The 24,429-nt window shown below is 43.1% G+C and overlaps 1 protein-coding gene across 3 annotated transcripts; it reads left to right on the forward strand.

Annotated features, from left to right (window-relative positions):
* The first annotated feature begins 3,049 nt into the window (after window positions 1-3,049).
* scn2b (sodium channel, voltage-gated, type II, beta) lies at window positions 3,050-24,259 on the forward strand. Of its 3 annotated transcripts, XM_030380308.1 has the most exons (6): window positions 3,050-3,421; window positions 12,744-12,887; window positions 17,068-17,234; window positions 19,581-19,797; window positions 22,225-22,417; window positions 23,148-24,259. In XM_030380308.1, exons 3-6 carry the CDS (start codon window positions 17,079-17,081, stop codon window positions 23,176-23,178), a joined length of 597 nt encoding a protein of 198 aa, XP_030236168.1. In that variant the 5' UTR covers window positions 3,050-3,421; window positions 12,744-12,887; window positions 17,068-17,078; the 3' UTR covers window positions 23,179-24,259. The 3 variants fall into 3 exon arrangements, with proteins under 3 accessions (XP_030236168.1, XP_030236165.1, XP_030236166.1); XM_030380305.1 differs by lacking the exons at window positions 3,050-3,421; window positions 12,744-12,887 and adding an exon at window positions 15,155-15,414; XM_030380306.1 differs by lacking the exons at window positions 3,050-3,421; window positions 12,744-12,887; window positions 23,148-24,259 and adding an exon at window positions 15,155-15,414 and having other exon boundaries at window positions 22,225-22,421.
* The last annotated feature ends 170 nt before the right edge of the window (window positions 24,260-24,429 follow it).

Genomic DNA, 24,429 nt, shown 5'->3' on the forward strand with positions numbered 1-24,429 from the left:
TCTCCCACTGCGGCGGCGTCCCATCCGGCGGCGGCGTTCCTTTCTGCGGCGGCGGCCCTTTTTGCGGCGGCGGCAGCGGCAGCAGCGTCTCTTTACGCCCCGTGCCCACTACCTCCGTCAGTTGACCGTTGCCCATTGACTTTGAATGGGGTCGGACGCGCAATGCATTGTGGATCCGTCCGTTCAGTTGGAGCTTTCGCCACCGTCAGAAAGTTGAAAAATGTTCAACTTTTTCGGCAGCGACGGTTCCGTCATCCAATCAGATCGCGTATGCAAATTTAAGCACTGTGACGCGACTCGGGCTCTGACGATACTGGAAAGCGGGAAAGCGGGTAATCTTGCATCAACAAGCAGGAAGAAGCGGGAAGAACCCGGCGAAGCGATATGATTGGCTGACGGATGCCTCTGCAAAGACTACTCCCCAATCCGTCAGCCACGCCTTCCCACGTCCGTTGACTGACGGTGCAGTGGGCACGAGGCGTTACGCCCCGTGCCCACTACCTCCGTCCGTTAACTGATCCCCATTGACTTTGAATGGGGACGGACGCGCAATGCATTGTGGATCAAATCGGTTCGCCGGGTTCTTCCCGCTTCTTCCTGCTTGTTGCGAGGCAAGATGACCCGCTTTCCTGCTTTCCAGTATCGTCAGAGCCCGATTCGCGTCACAGTGCTTACATTTGCATACGCGATCTGATTGGATGACGGATCCGTCGCTGCCGAAAAAGTTGAAAATTTTTCAACTTTTTGACTGAGCCGAAGGCTCCAAAGGAACGGACGGATCCACAATGCATTGCGCGTCCGTCCCCATTCAAAGTCAATGGGGATCAGTCAACGGACGGAGGTTGTGGGCACGGGGCGTTAAGGTACGGCCACACCAACCGCGTTACTCGCATTAGGGGCGTCGAAAATCATCATTTTTGCATAGGGAACCATTGGTCTAGCGCGTTACACGCGTTGAAGCGTTGAAGCGTTGCGTTAGGGGCGTTACGCCACTACCTCCGTCCGTTGACTGATCCCCATTGACTTTGAATGGGGACGGACGCGCAATCATGCAATGTGGATCCGTCCGTTCCGTTGGAGCCGTCGCCTTTTCTATTCTTTCTAAGCATCCTCCACCATGTGTAGCGGGCCAGTGGGTGTGGGGTTTCCACACTACCAAGTTGAATGGATATAACGACACAACACACAGAGAGCAGTTCAAGGCCGAATGGTTTATTTACCGAGTAAATAAATCCAGGGTGGGAAAAGGGTCATCCACCTCTTATATGATATAGTACAATTTCATTCAAACACCTTCCACCTATCTCTCTCCCTCAGGCCGTTCCACGCTGCCAGGCGATCACACAGATCCTGCCGGTCCTTTGCTAGCGTTAGCTTCTCTTGCCTTTCTTCTAGCTCCAACTTCCTCCGTCCGTCGTTTGCTAGCTCTTTTATGGTACGAACACACCAGACGCGTATCTCGCATAATTTTTACGCGCGTAACGCAGCTAAAATGTTGCTTGACCATTTTGTGTCAAAAATGGGCACACGCTCCTAACGCGCCCACGCTCCTACGCGCCTAGATGAGTCCATGTCCATGCAAGTGTACGGAGCGTTCCCTCTTCGTCATAACTATCAAACCAAACATCCTTCACATTCACCGAGCGAACATTATGAAAGTAAAATGCACATTTCTCGCTAGAAATGTTTCCATAAAAGCATTTAATGGCGTAACTATGTTACTACTTCCACACAGAATAAAGATAGATGTCGGCCGTATGCTTCTGTCCAAGCTCACTACTCTCTGCCAGTGACGTCGGGTCAAGGTCAACGCTGATTGGGCAACGCGGCTAATCGTCATGCGTATGAGCGTAAAAAGTTAAATTTTTTGAACTCCTCGCGTACGCGCGTATATATACGCGCGTAAATATACGTGTGTAAATATACGCGCCTCATACGCGGCTAACGCGGGTAAAATGTTGCTTTAGCGCATGTAACGCGTCTCATACGCGCGTAAACCAATGGTTCCCTATGGAAAAATTGACGATTTTATACGCGAGGTACGCGGGTAACGCGTTTGGTGTGGCCGCACCTTTAAGCCCAAGAATCCCTGCTTAATGATCCCCAGGCTCGCCTCGTTAACATGAGGAAGTCCATATATGGCTTGGGGGTGGAGCCAGCAGGTTGCCAGACCTACCACTCCCCTCACTCCTCCCTGGCGTCTGCCACAGTATGCATACATTCACACAAAAACTTGTGCACGCATCTCACACAAACACAGGCACACAAAAAGCACACACACCACACACAAACCAACAGACAAACACATGCACCCACACAGGCACACAAACACACACAAAAACAAAGCCAGGGGACACACCAAGCCTCCCAGAATACAGGTAGCTTAAAAGAGGAACAGGGTGGGAGAAAGAGCGATATCAAAGACAAGATATCAAAGATGTACCTGTATAGTGATTGAATGTACCAGATGTATGTTCACATGACACCGGAGCCCCAAAGTGATCACATACACATACATTTAGGCATTAGGCTTGGAGGCTGTCTGTGTTGAAGGCGGAACCCCAAGGGACATCTCACTAATGAGGGGGGAGGGGTAGGCAGTGAGAGTGGGGGTGGGGGGGATGTCAGGGCTGAAAGGTAAAGGGGTGAGAAGTGAATAATGGGAGAGGAGAGGGTGTTGTGGAAGGGAGAGCAGAGAGATTTGGGGGAGGGGTGATTTTTTTGCTGCAGCAGAGCTTCAGATGGCTGGCAGCTCTGTTGTTTGCTCCCTTTGTTTGCTCTCGTCACACCTCCATCCCTCCATCCCTTCCCTCGCACTGACTTCTAACACTTTTCCTCATTCCCCTCCCCCCTTCAGTGCTGCATCCCTTTTTCAGTGTATCCTCTCTCCTCGTCCTCATTCTTACCTTGTCTCGCTCCACTCCACCCCTCTCTCTCTCTCCCTGTCCCTCCCTCCCTCCCTCCCTCCCTCCCTCCCTCCCTCCCTCCCTCCCTCCCTCCCTCCCTCTCACTTTCTCACTCTCTCCCATTCCACCTCTCTGCACCAACCGGAGAGGAAGAGCACATCAGGAAGATCCCGGATGGATGATAAGAACCAAGGTGTCCCTGACTCCTTCTCTGCTTCTATTTTTTCCTTGACGTTTTTTTGATTTGTGTTGCCTTCTTCCTTCATTATTTTATGTTTGCTCCTTTTAGATTTTTGCATTTCACTCGACCTCTCCCAAACTTCACTACTACCTGCTTGTTCAGTCTCTTTCTTTTTAATTTGCTGTCACAACTCTTTTGCTTCGTCACCATGTCCTTCTTCTCTTCTTCTTTTGTTTGGGTCATATATTCATCCACCGTCCAGCTCTGTCTTTCTTTGTGGTCCTTTGTGTGTCCGTCTGTCCGTTCACTGACCGGGAGCCAGGACGGTGTGAAGGTGAGTCCCGTCCAAAGTTTAAGGGCATCTCAGCTGCACATTGACGAACACACACACACACACACACCGACATACACACACACGCCTCTTGGTGGCCAGCATGTCATGTCATCATGTGTGTAGCTTGTGTGGTTATGTGGAGCTTGTGTGTGATCGAGAGGAATTCTGTTTGACTTGTGCCCTGACTGTGCGATGTATTTGTATAATTTCTTTGTTCCAAGACTCAAGAGTATATGTTACCACATGCATTTATTGATCTTGGTAACAATCCGGTATTGATGAAACAAAATCGAGTGTTGCAAAAGGTGTATGTTTGTTTGTGTTGGTCTGCGTATGTGTGTCTATGTATCTTTCTTATCGTTTACTTATTCTCTCACCCCTTTTCAACTCGAGGGTAACGCTACTCTTCTGCCTACATAAATGTATGACCTTTCAGCCCACCACGGTGTGTGTGTGTGTGTGTGTGTGTGTGTGTGTGTGTGTGTGTATGTGTGTGTGTGTGTACGTGTGTGTGTGTGTGTGTGTGTGTGTGTGTGTGTGTGTGTGTGTTTGTGCGTGTGCGTGTACGTGTGTGTGTGGTGTGTGTGTGTGTGTGTGTGTGTGTGTGCGTGTTGTGCGTGTGCGTGTACGTGTGAGAAAATATGATTAATAATATGAATTTATACACAATAAATTAATATTATATTTCATATTATCTTTGATCCTATAATTTTCATACATGATTTTCAGTATATACAAGGTGTAGAGTTGTGTGGTCTTAGTTGCTTAATGAGGGCAGTGGTGAAAAAATAATAACAAAATAGGTTTGTATAACAACATATGGTGACCTTGTAAAATGATTATTGATTACTGACTTTGTTTCAGGTTACCATACTGGATGAATGGCATAAAGATTCCTATTGTTCATCATTTGGATGTTAGAAAAGTATATTCGAAAGCAAGATTTTGTATCAAGATTCATGTACAGTAAATCAGAGGTTCACAAACTTTTATCAGTCATGTCCCTGTGACCAATCACATCCTACCGAGTACCGCAGCCAGGCACCACGGACAGCTCACTGACATGTTTTCTTCTTAATTCTGCTGCATAAACAAAAAAGGAACACGTGTGTACATGAATATAAGTAACAATATATGTTGGTTTTGAAAGCCATTAGTGGTAAATTTCCTCCCTATATATCCTCCCTACTACATTGGAATCGTGGTTCCTTTCAAACCAGATCCAACAATTGGCTCACTCTTAGGGTTCCGTGCTCCCTCTGCAACAAACCCTTAGGTTAGAGGTACTACCATCTGCTACTGTTTTTTAAACGTTTGGTGTTTAATCTCAGCTCAACAAATTGCATCTGTTTTTAGTTGTATTTATTTACATATACTTTATTTGTTTTGCTCATTTTTATTTGTTATTGCTGTTGTGTGCATGTCCGTTGCTGTAAACTCTTCGTCATTGTAAATGAGGGAAACCTCAATGCCCTGCGAGTGTAAGTAAATGTTTGAAATTAAATGAAAATATATATTGTCATGGATAAGTGGATGGGGACTGTTGTTACACTGGGCTGCATACATTGTCGGACCTCCGTCCGACAGAGGTCTATTTGGGAAGGCAAACCGAACACTAAACCGAACCCTAACCCAACTTAATCCTAAACCTAACTCTTACCTCTTTACAGACAGATTTTAATTTGAATAGTTGAGGCATTTTAGACTTTAGAAGTTCTCAATACAACAGATGAATACAGAAACAGTGTATGCCTACTATTATCAACTATTCTGTTGTATTGCAATTTTTGTGGCAGCAAAGGAAAGCATTATAATATAGTTAAATCCACAGTGTGAATGTGAGCTTCATGGTGTTGTGATCAGCCATATCTCGGATGTGTTTAAAGTATGTCCTATACAATGCTACATCATGGGGTTGGAAATGACGCACAACCCTTTAATGATATGATAATGCAACTGTTGACATTTTCTCTGAGCCCAAACTATTATCGGACAGTTCATGTCTGCTTTTACCCCAGCACTCTGGGAGGGGGTAATTGAGGGGGGTAACTGTAAGTTCCTGAATAGTACTTTCAGGAACAATTTCAATTCATTAAAGAAAAATGTTTGGACTTTGAGCAAATCATTCAATCATGTTCTGGCTATATACAGGCTGCATGCAAAGATCCCATTATAAATAAGTAGTATTATATTCTTCGCTATTTATTTGATGCAACCATCCACGTTAAACGCCTATCTGAACGGCTGTTGTTGTGATATGGCCGGAGCAATCCCTGCTACGCACTAGCTAACCTAAGGCTTTAGAGGGACCCTATTTTACCACCAGATGGTAAATGCTAATACCAAGCCATTTCAAAATCCTCGCTATATTTAAAACATGTAGGCCTTAGAAATTACATGGTGGTGAATTTTTTTTTGTTGTGATATCGTTAGCCTCATAGCATAAACAAAAAAGGGAATACTTATGTACATGAACATACGTAACAATATGTGTTGGTTTTGAAAGCCATTAGTGGTAAATTTCCTCCCTATATATAATTGCCTTAGTCATACTTATACCATTTTGTGATGTCCTCCTAACTCTACTCCCCTGACGCTGCTGATTCACTGTGCCTCATTGGCTGTATCCTGAGCCAATCAGAGTGCTTTTAACATTCCATAATCAATGTCTGCCTAAGTCATCTATTTTAATTTGACATTTTTGACATTAAATGTAAGATGAACCATAAAATATGACTTAGGCAATTATGTTATGAGGCTAACAATATTTATTTATGTAAGAAGTGGAAAAAGCACAACGTAATCTCATCTTTAATGAGTAGATCAGAGGCTAGATTAGACTGTCCAACATCAAATACATTCTAAACAAACAGACCAAGAAGACCATGCAGGACATTGTTTAACAGAGATTATCAGAACTGGCAGTAGGAGAGGAATTCATATTTATTTCTTAAAAATGGGTTACATCATTCCATAGTCAATGGTCCAATTGCAAAGTATAAGGAAACAGGGGGTAGAGGTTAGTAGATGTATTACTTAATTTATCAATATATCACTGGCTCCATTTTTACTCATGACACAGAATGATGGGACATCCTTTTTATGAGTCTTTAGAGAAATACACATGAGCATGCATCTAGGCAGACACATGCTGGGGGAGGGGACACCTGCCTCCATTTCCCCCCACAGTTATCTGTCCTAGGGTGCAACTATAAATAGCTTTCCAGAGGTTATATTCCCATGATGCATTTCTCAACAACCCTAATTTATGGCATGAGCTTAAACACCACAAAGTAGCTATAGCTATTTTTTCTATCTAAGGGAGTACTGCCTTATACAAGTGTTGTGAGAAAATAGACATCATCTTTACAAATCAGACAAATCAGATCAGAAAGCCTGGCCATGTACAACCTGTAACCATTCTATTAAATACCAGCACTTGTTTATTTATTTCATTCAACCATCACTATCATCATGGGAATTACCCTGGCATAGTTAGACTATTTTGGGCATCACTTCCGGTTTCCTGTGGCAATGATTCCACCCCCACCAAGGAGAGATTTGTGGAGCTGAAGCTCTGGCCATCAATAGCTACAGCGATGGGTGGATCCTGAGGAGAGTAAAAGGGAGGAGGAGAGCAAGGGAGAGGAGATGAGGGGGTTTACTGTTTCATGGGGAAAGAATGAAGGCGAGTAGTGCAACGCAGGCTAAAAGCTGGACACCGTTTATTAACAGAGTGCAAATATAGTGCTGCTTTATTACCTTGTGCTGGGCACTGTGTGTTTATGTGTGTGTGTGTTTGTGTGTGTGTGTTTGTGTGTGTGGGTGTGTGTGCGTGTGTGCGTGCGTGTGTGTGTGTGTGTGTGTGTGTGTGTGTGTGTGTGTGTGTGTGTGTGTGTGTGTGTGTGTGTCTGTGTCTGTGTGTGTGTGTGTGTATGTGTGTGTGTGTGTGTACATGTGTTTGTGTGTGTGTGTACAAGTATTTGCGTGTGTGTGAGTGGTGTGTGAGGAGCCGCTAGAATGGTTATGAAATAATAAACAGCTGAGTCGTCACCAGCAGGCCCAAAGGCCTTGTCAAACTCTTTGTGGCATCTGTGTCTATTCTCAGACTAGTAATTCAATAGGGTGCTCTATGTGTTAAAAAAAAAACATTCTCATGAAGCCCTGACTGAAAATAATAACTCAATCGTGTGTTCAGAGCACCGTGTATTTTGCTGATTTTGTACATTATTATATGTTATTATTATTATACATTATATATGTATCTGGATCTGAGATGAATCAGGATGTATGATTTATCATGTTGCTAAATGGGGCTATCATCTGGCTGATCCTATGATAGGTTAATACAGAGAGTGGGAGTGAAAGACAGCTGGAGAGAGACTGAATGTAATGTACTCCCAAATAAATGTATGATCGTTGACACTATGAAAATGGAATGAATGGTATTAAAGTTAGGGCCGGTGCAGCTTTTAACTCCTGGGCAATCATTGTGGCATGGGGCTATCACGGGCGCAAGCACAGCCGCCAAGAGAGTACATGGGATGACCTGACATTTTCTCACCCCATCACAAGACAGGTTAAAACTAGGAGTCGGAGAAGGAAGGGCAAGTTTCAAGGGACCCCCGTGCATAACACAGCTCCCACCCCTTCACTGGACCGTAGCAGACATTTCCTAAGCCCGGCAAACATCAGGGAAAACCAGAGATCAGATGTCAATCCTTCTCCAAGGACTTGTTAGAGGATGACGGCGGGAGGAGAAAGGGCCTACATTTAGGCTTAGGCAATGCATACTGTACCAATATAATAATAATAATACATTTTATTTATAATGCACTTTATATTCAAGAATCTCAAAGTGCTATATGGGGAGGAGGGGGGTGCAGCTTCTAGTGCCAAGGGGTCTCAGGGACCGGGTGCTCGAGTTAGGGCGCTCTGGTCCACGTGGGGGTCAGCTAGGCCAGAACACATCACGGGAAAGGGTAATGCAGTCCTTCATGTCTTGCCCCAGTCTGACAGTATCTGGTAAGAAGGGAAACAGGGCGCCTTTAATCCCTTGGCCCATTATAGAAGTGCCATTCAGCAGGATAGCAATAGCAGTTATAGGGCTCTGGAGAGTAGGCACAGAGGGAACCGCTGCATCTCGGTTATCTCTGAGTTCGGTACCAGGTACCCATAAGCATTTCCACTTACGAAGGTGAAATCCAGGCAGGTAGTTAGTGTGCTTGTCAAGCTGCCAACCAGGGTAGGAACCCTAGGGAGGTACTGAAAGTCCAGGACACAAACTTTGCCTCTTATTTGCTCAGGCAGGTCTTTCAAGCGAGGAAAGCTAATAACATCAGGCTTAACCACCCTCAGACCGACAAGCTTGTGAAATATCTCCAGCAATATTATTTGGCAGATTTGTCTCTATAGAGTATTGTTGTTATTCATTGGTTTATGTATTTTTTTGGTTGGGCTTATGGGTGGAGCTATACAATGGATAGCCTTTTCTAAGCCTGTTTTATGTCATTGTTTAGGACAGGGGTCGGCAACCCTAGGCACGCGTGCCACCACTGGCATGGGGCAGCATAATCATTGGCACACAAAAAAAAGAAGTATTTCTTTATTTTATCTTATTATTATTATTAAAAGAATTCACAGCACAATGCGGCAGCATAATCATTACTACCGATTGTTTTTACACTTTATTCTGTTTTGGGCATTTCCTCCCAGTGCAAATATGTTTAAATTAGTTACAGAAAGCAGTGTTCTGAAATGGGATCAATTAAAATAAATAAAAAACATTTAAAATATTGTTGCAAGTGGCCTGTATGCATCTCCTTCACATGGTTTTGCAAAGCTGTACATGTCTTAAAGATATTGATGTGGATGGTTCCTTAACACTCTAATTTTTTACTTTTCTCACAGTGCAAATATGTTTTTGAATGAGTTTCTGAAAATGGTTAATGAGGCACACTCATTAACGAGAAAATGTCAAACTGGCACTGCATGTTGAAAAGGTTACTGGCCCCTGGTTTAGGAGATTGAATAAGAGAAAGCTATAAATCCTAGTCTTGTGGATAGCAATGTCCCGTGTTACAAAGTTGTAACTTCCGTAGTAAAAGGTTAGTTACATGTGCCTTCTAGTATTGTCTATGTGTAATCTACTGCAGCCTTTTTCAAACACAGTACTGTACAACACAATCTTTCAATAAGAAGGTTACCTAATACAAAATCTTTGTTATTATGAATTGCATTTCAAATTTATTGCAAGGTTTACTGAAGCAACAAAGCATCAGGGATGCTGACAGAGATTAGTTCTGCCAGTATTCCGAGTCCCCCAGCATGTGTCTGTCAAGATGCATGCTCATGCGTGTTTTCCAAATCAATGGGGTTGGTTTAACCATGTGGATTCAAATCAATCAAAACCAATAAGGAGCCTTGTTATGGAGCCCTGAGAAACCCCTTCACTGAAATATTTTAATTGCCTACTGTTTTTGTTTTGAAGTGCGGTGGAAAGGAATCTCAAGGGAATTGCTATACTTCATGAAAATTCACTTTGTGTTGGTTTGTAAACTAATGTTTACAGAATTATCGTGAAACATTACAATTTTGGAATAACATTGCAAAATATGTACATACGTGTGTGGGTATGGGCAGGTGTGTGTGTGTGTGTGGGGGGGGGGGGTCTGCATGTGACAGGACTGCACCATTCTCCCCTCTGCAGCCGCGTGTCCACGGCTCTGTTCCTATTGCTGCTGTGCCAGTGTAGAACCATCCCTCTCTTTTTTCCCCCCCTCCTCCATCCGGCCAACACTCATTCAAACACACACACACACACACAAACACACACACACGGAAACACAGAAGTACACGCACGCACACACACACACACACACACACACACACGTAAAAAAAAAAATCCATTGGCATCTACTGAAGGAATTTAACTCGAACACACTGACTGCCCTGCCATCCCGCATTGATATGTATAATTTACGTGCACACACACTCACACACATTCCCATGCAGCTGTCGTTTACTGGCCCATCCTTCTAGGCTCCACCCCCTTCTGGTCAGGTGTCTTCTGCTGCAGTACCACACCTACCCTCTCACCCCCTCCCCTCTCTCTCTCTCACCCCCTCTCCCTCTCTCTTTCTCTCCCTCTCTCTGTCCCCCTCTCTCCCTGTCTCTCTCTCTCTCTCTCTCTCTCTCTCTCTCTCTCTCTCTCTCTCTCTCTCTCTCCTTGTCTCTCTCTTCCTCTCTCTCTCCCCCCCCTTTCTGCCTCTCTCTCTCTCTCCCTTTCTCTTTCCCTCCTATCCCCTCTCTCTCCCTCCTATCCCCTCTCTTTTTGTGCGATTGCATCGTTCAGGAGTACAGATGCTGTGTCAGCGGTGCACTTAGTATGCGAGCGGTGCCGTGTCAAAGCCCCTCCTACACACTGCTCCCGCTGCCTCACACAGACACACTCCCTCGGCCACAGACACGGATAAGTGGACATTATATAGACCCTCGCGGGCACGATTGCTGACTCACCGCTCTTACCGCTTATTGCTTCCCTTCACCGCCTTCGGTGTCTAGAATGGCACTCTTATGGATGAGTTATTATCTTATATTGTATAAATGAGTTAGTTATGAAAGATTAATGTACAAAAGATACACAAAGATATAAGCAAAAAGTGAAAAGACTTGCTAAGACACTAGGTTTCAGTTGGGTAAACCTTCGCCCCTCTCTCTCTCTCTTTCTCTCTCTCTCTCTCTCCCTCTCTCTCTCACCCCGGCCCCTTCCTCCCTTTTCCTTACCCCCAGACATACATCTTCTCCTTCCTGTCCCATCACATTTTCTCTCTATCCTCTCTCCCTCTTTCATCTCTCTCATCATGCTCCATTTTTCTCTACTCTCACAATGTCTTGGAGAAGAAGGCAGAGTACAGGTACCACAGCTCTCTGTAACCGTAACATCCACTCTCTTTTTTTACTTATTCTTATAACCCTTTCCAACCCCGGGCCATCGCCTCCTCTTCTGCCTACATGTATGTATTACCTTTCAGCCGACCATGGTGTGTGTGTGTGTGTGTGTGTGTGTGTGTGTGCGGGCGCATGTGTATTTGTGTGTGCGTGTGTGTGTCTGCGCATGCATGTGTACCTGTGTGTTCGCGTGTGTATGCGTGTGTGTGTTTGTGTAAGTGTGTGTGTGTGTCTGTGCGAGCGCATGTGTATGTATGTGTGCGCGTGTGTATGTGTGTTTGTGTAAGTGTGTGTGTGTGTGTGTGTGTGTGTGTGTGTGTGTGTGTGTGCATTCAAGAACTATGCAGTTGATGAGGATATTCTTACATTTGCAGTTAAAACCAGATTACAAGTTCTTCCAACCAGACTCAATCTCTCTCTGTGGTACCCTAGCAGATTTCCTCCTCATTGTCTGCACCACGACAACTCAACCATAGAATCACTGTCACATATTCTGAATGGCTGCCATGTATACAAGGGCATGTATATTTCCAGACATGATAGAATTGTTGATTTACTGGTTAAGAACATGCTATATACCCCACCTTCCTCCGTTAAAGTATATACCCATTCAAGGGTTTCATCTGACATGTTCACTCTGTGCAATAACGAAGTTGACTATTTTTCAAATGTGACAGCCAATACACCAGATGTTATTGTTGTTGATGAGGTAAGCAGAGAAGTCACCATCTTAGAAGTAAGCTGTACGTTTGACTATAGTCTGGAGGAGGCATTCCTTGCCAAGGTTACAAAATACCAACTTCTCAGAAATGAGATTGCACAACTGGGGTACACCTGCAAACCCCTTATGACTACTCGTCATAAGGGGTTTGCAGATGGCTGGAATTCCGAAGCCAAAAGCTAAAGCACTTGCAAAATTCTGCTCCATATCTGTATTAATAGGCAGCCGCCACATATGGAGGAGACGCTGCTTCCTGTATCCATAGACTGAGATCAGACATGTCAAAGAGATTCTGGGCTTGATGAGTGCATCTACCAGTGTTTGTGTTCAAGATTTGTTATTGTAAAATGTGAACATAAATAAATGACTAAAATGTGTGTGTGTGTGTGTGTGTGTGTGTGTGTGTGTGTGTGTGTGTGAGTGCGTGTGCGTGTGCGTGTGTGTGTGTGTGTGTGTGTGTGTGTGTTTGTGTGTGTGTATGTGTGTGTTTCATTGGAGAGTGTACACAAGTTTTCTGAACAGAAATTGTTGGCTATAAAGCTGTCCTGAAAGAATGTGATTCATGCTATTGATTCTTAGCTGCTGATTTTACATTTTAAAAGATTTCATAGATGGCCAAGTTAACCCCCATCCTATGTTTATTTATTTCAGACTGGCACGATGATGATCGCCACATTGCTAGGAAATCCCAGGAAAGCATCCTGTATGACCAGAGGAGAAGGTAACATCATGGAGGAGCCTCCCTAGCTAACCCGTAGCTAACTACATCCCGGCTCGGACCAAGCAGGAATCTCGGTAAGGACTAGTGAAAGACTTTACTAGATGACAGAAATCTCACACACCATACCTTATCCTCGAAGGACTTCAAATTGAGTATTATATTATCCACACCGAAGATATTCTTAGAAAATATGAATAAAAAAAGATTGCATTTGCCTAGATTTATTTGGATTTCTTAACTAACAAGTTGAGGCGGTATTGTGACGCCTTCCTCATGTATTGGCGTGGTGTCTCCCTCTAGAGGATGTATACTCCAACTGCAGTGTTAACGTTAAATAATTTAGAATCACAATGAAGACCGATATCGGCTAAACCATGAATAAGATAACGTGCTGCATACAATTTAGGTGGAGCACAAAAAAAACAGTAAGGCATCATGATCACTAATTATATAATTGAATACAGTTGCAAATAATTGACACATACAAATAGCTCCACTTGTACTATATGAATAGGCCTACGTGGTTATGTCGCTGCAAAACGCACAAAGCCAAACGTCTTCATGTACCACAGACTGCTGCAGACACAATACATTTCAGCATTAGTTTTGGAGCATGACAGTAGTTGCTGTGTTGAGTAACCTACGTTTAGTTGTTCCTTGGTTTGTTTGATCAGATTGTGAGCCACGGTTAGAGATCACTGTTGGTCGGATAATAGACCTCTGAAGAATAAGTAGTAGGCTACCGCCTCCGAGGGTTCCATCGGTCAAATGTCTATTGGAAATAACATGCGGTTTTTGAATGATCGTGCATAACAAACTCTGGCGAAGAATTAAAAGCTGCTCACGTTTTGAACTACACGTTTTTTCCATCTAGATTCCACTTGGGTTTTGGATTGTCGGTGTCGTTAATGCTTCATCATAATAGTTGACTACTTTAACGGCACCGATAATCCAAAACCCAAGTGGCAAGGGACTTATTCTACAGAGGTCTAGACTATGGCTAAGGGCTATTTGTTTATCTATGGATTATACCAACTAGGTGAGATCATGGCTCAATTTCATTACATTATCCTCCCTTTGGTTTGTACATTGCTATGTAAGAAAGGTTCTGTAATCTGATTCCTCTTTAGATACTGATTATGAAACGAATATGACAATAGTCCTAAATGACAGTTTATGATGGAGGCCTATAATACAAATAGGTGACCTTACTGCTCAAAAAAAGAAAAATAACGAATCAATCACTCCTGTTTCCAGGACCACACTCTTCCTCACAGTGGGGGATTGACATGCCTCCCCCCCTGAGTTAAGACTTAAACACCTTGAGAGGATGATGTTGAACATAGTCATGAAATAAAATCTTCAACAGGGTCCTCAGTGTGATGGGAACGGTAAACACAAAATGCCCAATGATGCACGGACGTGTCCATACATTTCATTAGAGGATTTGTAAAAGTATTTAAACAACTCACTCTTGGGAGTTTTAATGATTACCAGTTGCTCCTCGACATGGCAGCCTGACTAGTCATTCCATGATGATGGATCTCTATGGGTTATAATAGGATCTCTATCGTACTATAAATGGTGCGCTGTGCTCGCTCTTGCCCTCTGTTGCCATGGTAACCACAGACAGAAACCAAAGCAACTGAGGCAGCTCCCCACCCTCTCCTCTGCAGCCTCCAGTGGACCTTTGTTCTTATGATGCATACAACATAAACATCAATTGTGTTTAAGCTGGTCCATTTTTTATCTAAAAATACACCCCTTTCTCTTGCTCTGTGGGACGTTATAGCCGTGCAAATAACATATCTTCCCTTTTTCTTTAAAGCCAATGGCCTAATTCACCCAGATTCTTCCTTTCTCTTTTACTTAATCTCTCTATCTCTCTCTATCTCTCTCTGCATCCTGAGCATTCTCTTGTTGCCATGGCCTGCCCAGCAACAATACAGCAGGAATAAAACAGTGAAAGATGGAGAGTTGTTGTCATTAACTGTAGTCAGGGATGTCAACATGGCTGCCTTTGCGTCTCTCTGCTTACACCCACCTGAGCATCCTCTCCCCATGCCTCTCTCCAGAGAAAAGGAGTGGAAAGAAGAAAGTGGTTAGGAGGGATTGGTTTAATATATTGCTTCTGCTCCACGACTGCCTTTTTTTTGTAGCAGAAAAGCATCTGGATCCTACAGGTTTTAAGACTTTATAAAGTACATTATCTTGAAGCAAATAGGCTAGAAGTTGTATTAATCAATTATTTATTGCGTTATCATCACAGCAAAACAGGATGTCGATGTAAACTCTGAGGGGAAGCAGGGACAGATCCATTCTTTTGTCTCCTCCCTTAAACTCACAACCGTGAGATCAACCCTCATATGGCTACAGCCACTGCAACTACATCCACAGCCTCTTAAGAGTTTAGCCTTTTTCTTTTACATAGGCCTACATATATCGATATCGATAGCCAACATCAATTGGGTGGTTTATTTTATTCTAAACGACTCTATATTTTGTACGGATATCACAACATGTTGCCCACATGGACGCTCCCGCAGGATAAAAACATTGGCGTTCAGCTGATGAGTTTGACTTTGCTGCTCGCGCTCACTGGTAAGCAACAGACAGCACGAGCACCGCCGCTTCCAGAACGCCTCGGCACGGATGCACGATATGATCAATAGAACGCTTCTAGAACGCCGCGGCACGGATACAAGATATGATCAATAGAACGCTTCTAGAAGACCTCGGCACAGATATACGATATGATCAATAGAACGCTTCTAGAACGCCTCAGCACGGATACACAATATGATCAATAGAATGGCGTCAGGTCTTTAGTTTTATTGTCAACGACCCATACTTTCATTTAGTTCGAGGCGCTCTTCCTTCTGACAATATTAGTCAAAATTACTGTTTATATTATATTACAACATCACAAGTTGAGGAATTTATCACAGAAAGCGATGGCATATTTTAGGTTGTAAGTTTTAAGACGAACACATCGCAATAGAACCTCCGACGACCCATGTAGGCCTATGCTACAACATTCACGACAATGAACTACGAGAGCACTTAAATACGTAATAGTTAGAAGCAATACATTTATGCATTATGTTATTTGCTCAATTTTGACAACCTCTTGGTAGCCTACCCTAGAAAGCACATTTAACTGTGACTGATCCAAAACGAAGGAAATCCTTTAGGCATGTACAGACTCAGTGAGCACAGCCTCGCCTTCGAGAGAGTGAAGGATATTGGATATATTCGATATATATTCAATATATATTCAATATATCCAATATATATTTTCGATATATTGAATAGATACTGGATATATTCCATACCCAGCCAATTTAGCCTGCCATATTCATCACCCCTCTCCTATTTCTTGTTTGCAAAGTCTGAGAAACGTGTTGAAGGTTGAGTGTTGAGTGTTACTGAAAAGACAAAATGTTCTTCATTATGAAGTCTTCGGCTTTGAACTTCAGGTGACCTTTCTCCAATTATCACGAAACTTTAGGTGAGTGACAGCTCACAGGCCTGTGGTGGCCTGGGACGGATATTGGATATATTCAATATATATTCAATATGTCCAATATATATTTTGACTATATTGAATACATATTGAATATATATATATACACTGGATATATAAAATATCCAGCCAATTTAGCCTGCCATATTCATCATCCCCCTCCTATTTCTTGTTTGCAAAGGCTGATACACTTCAAATGTATTGGGTGTGCATCGTTAGGTCACTGGATGTGACTGTAGAAATTTCAGACGTGTAGTCACAACAGGGGACATTTGGCGGGGGGGGGGGTTTGTATTCTGGCAGGCAATTTTAAGCGTGCCGTATTACAACCCCCCCTCCTATTTCTTGTTTGCAAAGTCTGAGACAACAGTCAGTTACAACCCTAGTTGTAACTGACTGTTGAATATTGATAGATTGAATGAGTGGCTAACAGGTGTGCAGGAGTTTCTTCATCTAAATGCTAGTGTTAAAACACATTGTACAATGTTATACAATAACTTTATCTTTCAATATTTATTGACAGATTTCTAAATGTTTACATTTATAAGCGCATGTGTGTGTGCGTGCATGTGTGTGTGTGTGTGTGTGTGTGTGTGTGTGTGTGTGTGCGCGTATGTGTGTGCGTGTGCGTGCTATTTGTGTGCGTGTTTATTTGTGTGTGTGTTTATTTATAATTTGGAATATGAAAAGATGGTTCACGAGAATGGGCCGTCTCTGTTGTCTCACAGGTTGTTCCGGCATGGATGTCATAATGGCGTCTCCCAAAAACGTCACTGCCTTGAACGGAACGGAGGTCAAAATCTCCTGCATATTCCAGTCATGTTACAAGATGGACCCTTCCGTATTCGTCATGAACTGGACCTTTCAGGAAACGAAGAATGATACTGAAAAAATGGTAAGAAACAGGCCTAATGTTCATGATCATGATCGATCTGGAATCAACAGTTAATCCAGCAGGCATCTGTGATGTTTATTACGGAAGCCGAGAACGGCCATCGATTATTTATTTTTTTATGCACTGTTATCTCGTGATAACGACTTATTATCTCGTTTTCTCGATATAACAAAGGTCGTTTTCTCGTGATAACGAATTAATTATCTCGTTTTCTCGATATAACAAAGGTCGTTTTCTCGTGATAACGAATTAATTATCTCGTTTTCTCGATATAACAAAGGTCGTTTTCTCGTGATAACGAATTAATTATCTCGTTATATCGATATAACAGACAGACTTTTGGCGCTGGTTAATGTGATCGTGCTGATTTCAGCCTACGAGAGCTTCCACTGTCTGATCCAGGTGTGTCCCAGGGAGGTGAAAATGGCAGATCACATTATTGATCAACGCATCAGGACCTACTTCAACCAAGGTCTAACACAGGCAGAAATTGCATTGTGCCGGAAAAAAAAAACGGAGGGATTATCTCGTTATCACGAGAAAACGAAGGGGAAAAAATATCTCGTTATCACGAGAAAACGATCTTTGTTATATCGAGATAACGAGATAATAAGTCGTTATCACGAGATAACAGTGCATAAAAAAATAAAATAATCGATGGCCGTTCTCGGCTTCCGTAGTTCTCGGCTTCCGTAGTTTATTATAACAATACACAATATAGCCTACTGTATTACAGCATTGACTGTAAAGTTGCTCCCAACCTTTTCTGGCCAGTGAATCCATTTCTAGCTCTGAAAAGGTTTCCGACCCCAACTTAACTTTGTGCGTCTGCTTCCACACAAATAGCTTTTAGCCAATCACCATCTGCCGGTAATATCAATGTCCCGGTGAATGGGTCTGCTAAACATTGAGTAGTTTGTTCATGGCTATGAATTATGTAAGGGATAATGCCCGACGAGGTGTCTTCGCGGTAGCCTACCCTAGAAAGCACGGAGGACGGTTGCGGAGGACGGTTGCGGAGGCAACCGTACTCCGCTTCGCGTCGGACGGTTCACGCCTCCACGTCGTCCATTAATTCCTGATAATGGACACCTCGAAGGGCATTATCCCACTTATACCACGGTCACTTACCAACGGTGACCAAATTAAGACCGTTCATTTATATTTTCATGCGTTTTACAATCTGAATATAAAGTTTTCCACAAAACATATATTTGTTTCCCTGGTTACGCCTGAGGGTCCGACTAATACCCGGAACCACCATTACACGCCCGTTGGGTTCTCATGCAACGGAAATGTTGTTCACTCCTCCAGTAATTAGGACGGACCATAGCTACGACTTTAGAACGGGAGGTATCGGGAGGTATTATAGTCCGCTGAGCTTTGTTTTGTTTCCCGTTGCTATGGTTACTACTATTTTAGAGACGATACGCCAGCTAGCGCATTCATTGAGAACGGTAAACAGACAATTTGACGGAACTACTTGTCCAGGTGTCCGTATATCAGGAGTTAATGCACACCCTGCATCCAATCAGAATCGAGTATTCCCGCAGACCGTGGTATAAGTAAGGAATAATCACCGAGAGGCCGGGCAATAAACATTTTGATATGCCCGGCATATCAAACTGTTTATTGCCCTGCCTTGAGGTGATTATTCCGTTTATTCTACTTCGCGCCGGCCAACATAATAAAACAATTCAAATACTTTAATAATTAGCCTTTTTCTTATTCGTATTGCATGCTTATTAAATGTATGCTCTGTTTAAGTTCATCTCCCTCGAAAAGTAGTTCCCTTTAGAACTACGGTGAATAACGTTAGCTCAACTGTAGGTAACGCGTTTCTATAGCAACCACACAAGGTTGCAACTGATCACTAGTTTAACAACGTAGTTGTTGCATTCGTATCAAGTCAGCTTTAATGACGATCGATCAAACATGCACTCCTTGGTTTATTTTTTACAACGGACCTCATGTTTGAAATGTATGTGATAGAAAACGATACAAGCGGCGTATTGATCTACTGTGCTCAGTCAGCAGCAAGTAGAACCGACAAGACAGCGGGCAATATGCCGGATTAATGCACCCCTCCCAGCCAATCAGAATCGAGCATTCTTAAATGAAGTAGAATAATGTCAGTCTTTATACACAGGACGCCGATGAGATCTTTGAAAATATTTGTAGTCATCACATCACAGCTTATGTCAGCTTTCTCTTGCTATCCCATAGGGATAACACGGGTCCTGACCCCAAGGTTGGGAACCACTGCATTACACTCTTGTATGTCCTGTGTGGAAAGCTCTTTCCTTCACCTGTTTTCTGTCTCTCTGACTCCCCCTCGCCCCCAAGTTAATGAAGTTCGACAAAAAGAAAGGTATGGTTCCCCTCCGACTGGATCACTTCGGGGACCGCGTGAAGTTTGTGGGGGACCTGGAGAAGAACGACATGTCCATCACGCTGTCGGAGGTGGAGGTGAAGGACGAGGGTTACTACCACTGCAACATCATCAACCACCCTGACCGGAACGCGGGACGCAATAACATCACGCTCCTCGTGGTGTTGGAACGTACGCTCTCTTCCTCTCTTTTCTCGTTCTCTCGACCTATTAAGGAAAGAATACAGTACAGAGGATGCCTTTATTCAGCATTTCTCTCCAAAATAAACACTTTGTAACTGAGAACTTTGAAATTTTCATAAATCGTTTCAACTCGATTATATTAGTTTGGAGATTGTTTGACTCAAAAATCGAAATCGCGATCAAAATTTGATAAATTGCAACGCCCTACAGTACAGATCAGTACAATTCTATCTTCTGCAATACAATACATTGCAACTCTATTGTCCACACAAGGTGGAAAATTGCCTTTGGCTTCACTACGGAACTACATAAACATAAGTACATTACAGTTCAACACTGAAAGACATAAAACAAATGACGAAACATGCACAAATCTGCAAAAGTTTTACAAAACATGCATATTTTAGGGTGTTTTTCTGTTGAGTTTAGGAGGGTTATATATTTCCAAAAAGCATTTGGGAATATACAGACATCGTGAACCATTAAAGATCCCATGCCATTCTATTTTATGATGCTTTAATATAGGTATTAGTGGGCCACAAACACAGTATTCAAAGACGTCCCCGAAATTCAGCCGTGGTGCAGAGTTACAGTCACTCCGAAACAGTCGCACATTGAGCTTCCCCCAAACGCGCTGTTTCGGTGGGCGTGTCAAGGCAGGTCAAGGAGGGGGGTGGGGGTGTGGCCCTGAGCAGCTTGTAGCCACTACCATGCGCTCTGTATACGGTGGGCGTGTCAAGGCAGGTCAAGGAGGGGGGTGGGGGTGTGGCCCTGAGCAGCTTGTAGCCACTGACAGTACCATGCGCTCTGTTTACGGTGGATGTATCGCAATGGCTCTTAGAAACCCATATTATACATAGATATCTATATCATATAATATATAATATATATTATCACGGCCAAAAGCTGTGTGAGCCTCCAGACGATAGGTTATTATGAATCTCAAACGACCGCGTCTACTTCAGATTGATGTGGAAGTGGAAGAACCAGAGACGTCGGAGAACCCGACAAAGTCCTTTGTGATTCATTATATCGTCTGGACGCGCACACAGCTTTTGGCCGTGATAATATGTATTATTTGATATAGATATCTATGTATTATATGATATTATTTAGATATAGAGCAGAGCTCCAGGACTGTAACGCAAGTGTTGTACAATTCCTTGTTATTTGGATAACCGTTCTGCTGTTGTTGGTGTGATGGCGCATAACACGTAGGACTCTCGTCTCTGGTATTTCTACAACGAGACTCGTAGTGGGGGTGATCTCAGCCATGGTTGAGAATGAATTGGGGGAAAGGAACTTTGGCTTTGACTCCCTGAAGTAGGCTACATGAACCACGACATGGAGGAGAAAGGGATTGTTGGCCGCAAATGTATCCCGCTTGAGCCCTGCTTCCCGCCGCCTCGGCAGCGGTCAGCGCTAATCACCGCCTCGGCAGCGGTCAGCGCTAATCACCGCATCCTGAAGCCGAGGCGGTGGTCCATCGGCAGCGAGGCTCCGGCGGGAGACGACCGCGGTCAACAATCCCTTTCTCCTCCATGTCGTGGTTCATGACTTCAGGGAGTCAAAGCCAAAGTTCCTTTCCCCCAATTCATTCTCAACCATGGCTGAGATAACCCCCACTACGGGTCTAGTTGTAGAAATACCATAGATGAGAGTCCGACGTGTTATGCGCCATCACACCAACAGCAGAACGGTTATCCAAATAACAAGGAAGTGTACAACACTTGCGTTACAGTCCTGGAGCTCTATATCTAAATAATATCATATAATACATAGATATCTATATCAAATAATACATATTATCACGGCCAAAAGCTGTGTGCACGTCCAGACGATATAATGAATCACAAAGGACTTCGTCGGGTTCTCCGACTTCTCTGGTTCTTCCACTTCCACATCAATCTGTAGTAGACAGAACCCTGCGCTGCCTGCTGCCTGCTGCCGGCGCGAGGCACCACCGCCCGGCTGCCCGCTGCCGGGCGGTGGTGCTTCGCGGCGGTGGTGCCTCGCGGCAACCTGCGGCAGGCAGCATGTCGCAGTTCATGTAGTTCGATGTCGTTCTGCCATTGCATTCAAAATTCTGTAACTAGCCTGTTACTACGAACTAAGCAACTACCGTACACGTATTAGCATTTAGCACTAGCTCAATCACGACTCCTTCAGAATTCTTGTGGGTGGTTACGAACCAACCAAGTGGGCAGGGCCATGAATAATAGTTTGACAACGCTACGTCACAGTGTCACCTTATCCAGATCGGCTCATTTCTTCTGCCTTTTTCCTTTCATTGCCTATTGCATTCAGCAGACAAACTGCATAGATTTCAAACTTACCACAGCTCACAAACTTATTCAGACCTATGTTATTTAACAAACTCGTCTCCACCCATTCCCCCCCCACACCGCACTCTAGTTACCACTCCCGAAGACACCACCAACGCTGTAGCCATCGGGGCGTCGGTGGGCGGAGCGTTGGCGCTGCTGATCCTCTCCATGGTGGTGGTGAAGTGCCTCCGACACCACAAGAAACAGGAGCTGATATCAGAGGAGAAGATGGAGGAGGAGGAGAAGCTGGAGGCCGAGGTCGTAACAGAGGAGGGGACCAAGTAAGTTATTAAGTCAAAGCAATTATTGATGGTTTTACCAAAATACAAATCAGGAATAAATAATTATTTAATGTTTATTCTGCTCGTCAGAGGAGTTTGACGATTGTTACAGTACATTAATTTTATCTTTAGTGTTTTAAGTTAATTGTCACACCATACATAAGTAAACCTTTTTTATTTGTGACAATCAGTTATATATCCAGTCACAATGAATATCTTGAAAACCCTAATTGTTAAATTGGTGAGAAAACACCACTCAATAATGGCAAAGAAAATATTGTTTTGCAAAGATTGTAGTACAACAAGGCACTGGTCTTGGTTGGACCATCGCTATGAGAGCAGAAATATTGTCAAACTCTTTTCTGTGTGGATCTATCAATTCAATGTTTGGTGGTTACTTTGTCTTTGTTATTGTGACTTCTATGTTCAATACTTACATTTACAAACATTAAACAGGTTTCTGATTTATGTGATCGACGGTTTTCCTACACCTTCTAGTAATGGAATAAATAAAAAAATGTTTTTATTCATTATTATTATAAAAAAAATTGAATGATTGCGTCTAATTCAAGATGCTAAATGTGTTTTTGTTCAAATGATGCCCAAATGTTAGGTTGAGTTTTGTAACGTACAGTGTGAGTATTGTGGTCTGCACAATTGTATGACTACATCTGCACACGATATAGCAGTAAATTAGCAGTTAATCTGTATCTTTGTCTCTCTTTTTCAGACAAGGATACTCCTTACCTGAAGATGCATAGTATCCCTGGCTTGGTCGTTGCCTAGTGACAATCTCCTTCTTCTGTGTGTGTGTGTGTGTGTGTGTGTGTGTGTGTGTGTGTGTGTGTGTGTGTGTGTGTGTGTGTGTGTGTGTGTGTGTGTGTGTGTGTGTGTGTGTGTGTGTGTGCGTGCGTGTGTGTGGTGGTTTGTGTGTGTGCGTAGGGATTCATCTCTTTTCCATCGTCGTGAGCCCTAAATCTTCTACTATATCATACATGTGCCAGGAAGATTATACCACTTAATATTTGCAATGACATACACCACTAAGCATGTTTGTTGTGTAGCATCTCATATGACAGCACACATAGCAAAGGCGATATATCGCCATATATAGTAAAATAAAATGTCAAAATAGCATAACCATTACAGGCTAATATTATTGAGGAGCAATACCTTTAGCCTGTAGTCAGTAGGTTTCGCACATGGGATGTGGAAAATCTGCACGACATTGTAACTTTGTGATCGATTAGGGCTCCATTAAGTTTGCTTCATTTCGGACAGTGATTAATGACAGTTTCATTGAAAGTGGATTGTTATTATCAGCAGTGTGTGGGCCGATGGTAACAGGTACCTTGTCATCATGGTTAGGATAATACAGAAAATTAGAACTTTGCAGCCAATTAAGTTTGTTCTTAAGTTGGCTACTGAAAAATATGTTGATGTATTTGTTTGGTTATACCACTGAAAATCATGTGTATGGTGAAATTATGCTTTCCTATTTGATAACAATCACCACTATGGTCTTTACAAAGCTTGATTCAAAAATCATTTCACATAAACAAACATGTTTGATTTAGTAGCAAATACCTCCGGTGAGTATTCTTGATCCCTATATTCAATAGACAAAGTTCAGTTTTAGGTTAGTAACTACTTCCTTGGCTGAGAAGCTCTTGCACAGGCTACTAATTGTGAGGCTACGTGTTTGATTTAGTCTTTCTATGAATGTTAGGCGTTGCGCGTTTATCTCGCTTTTTTCATCTATTTCATTCTGGGGAAAATCTGTGATGCACTTATACGATTCTATTCATATTCCTAAATAAAGAATGGTACAATGGAAAAAAATGGTAGCCTACTTATTTAGTGAAATGCAATATCCAGGCATTATGCTTGTGCATGTTTTAATTTCTGGATTATGTCTGGACCCTGAAGGCTGTTGTGATTGCTGATACAGTATTCACAGTCACACTAATAAGAAAAATAAAAATTTCAGCATTCACACTAAGAAAGATTTC

Source organism: Gadus morhua, chromosome 16 (genome assembly GCF_902167405.1).
Source record: "Gadus morhua chromosome 16, gadMor3.0, whole genome shotgun sequence".
In the NCBI taxonomy this organism is placed as follows: Eukaryota; Metazoa; Chordata; class Actinopteri; order Gadiformes; family Gadidae; genus Gadus; species Gadus morhua.

What these genes read in the sequence shown, in the direction of transcription:
- scn2b (XM_030380305.1), top strand. Translation starts at nt 15,333, where the DNA reads ATGTTGCCCACATGGACGCTCCCGCAGGATAAAAACATTGGCGTTCAG. An exon ending in GCTCCTCGTGGTGTTGGAAC is followed by an intron (nt 19,798 to 22,224) that starts GTACGCTCTCTT and finishes ACCGCACTCTAG; the next exon opens with TTACCACTCCCGAAGACACC. An exon ending in GTAACAGAGGAGGGGACCAA is followed by an intron (nt 22,418 to 23,147) that starts GTAAGTTATTAA and finishes TCTCTTTTTCAG; the next exon opens with ACAAGGATACTCCTTACCTG.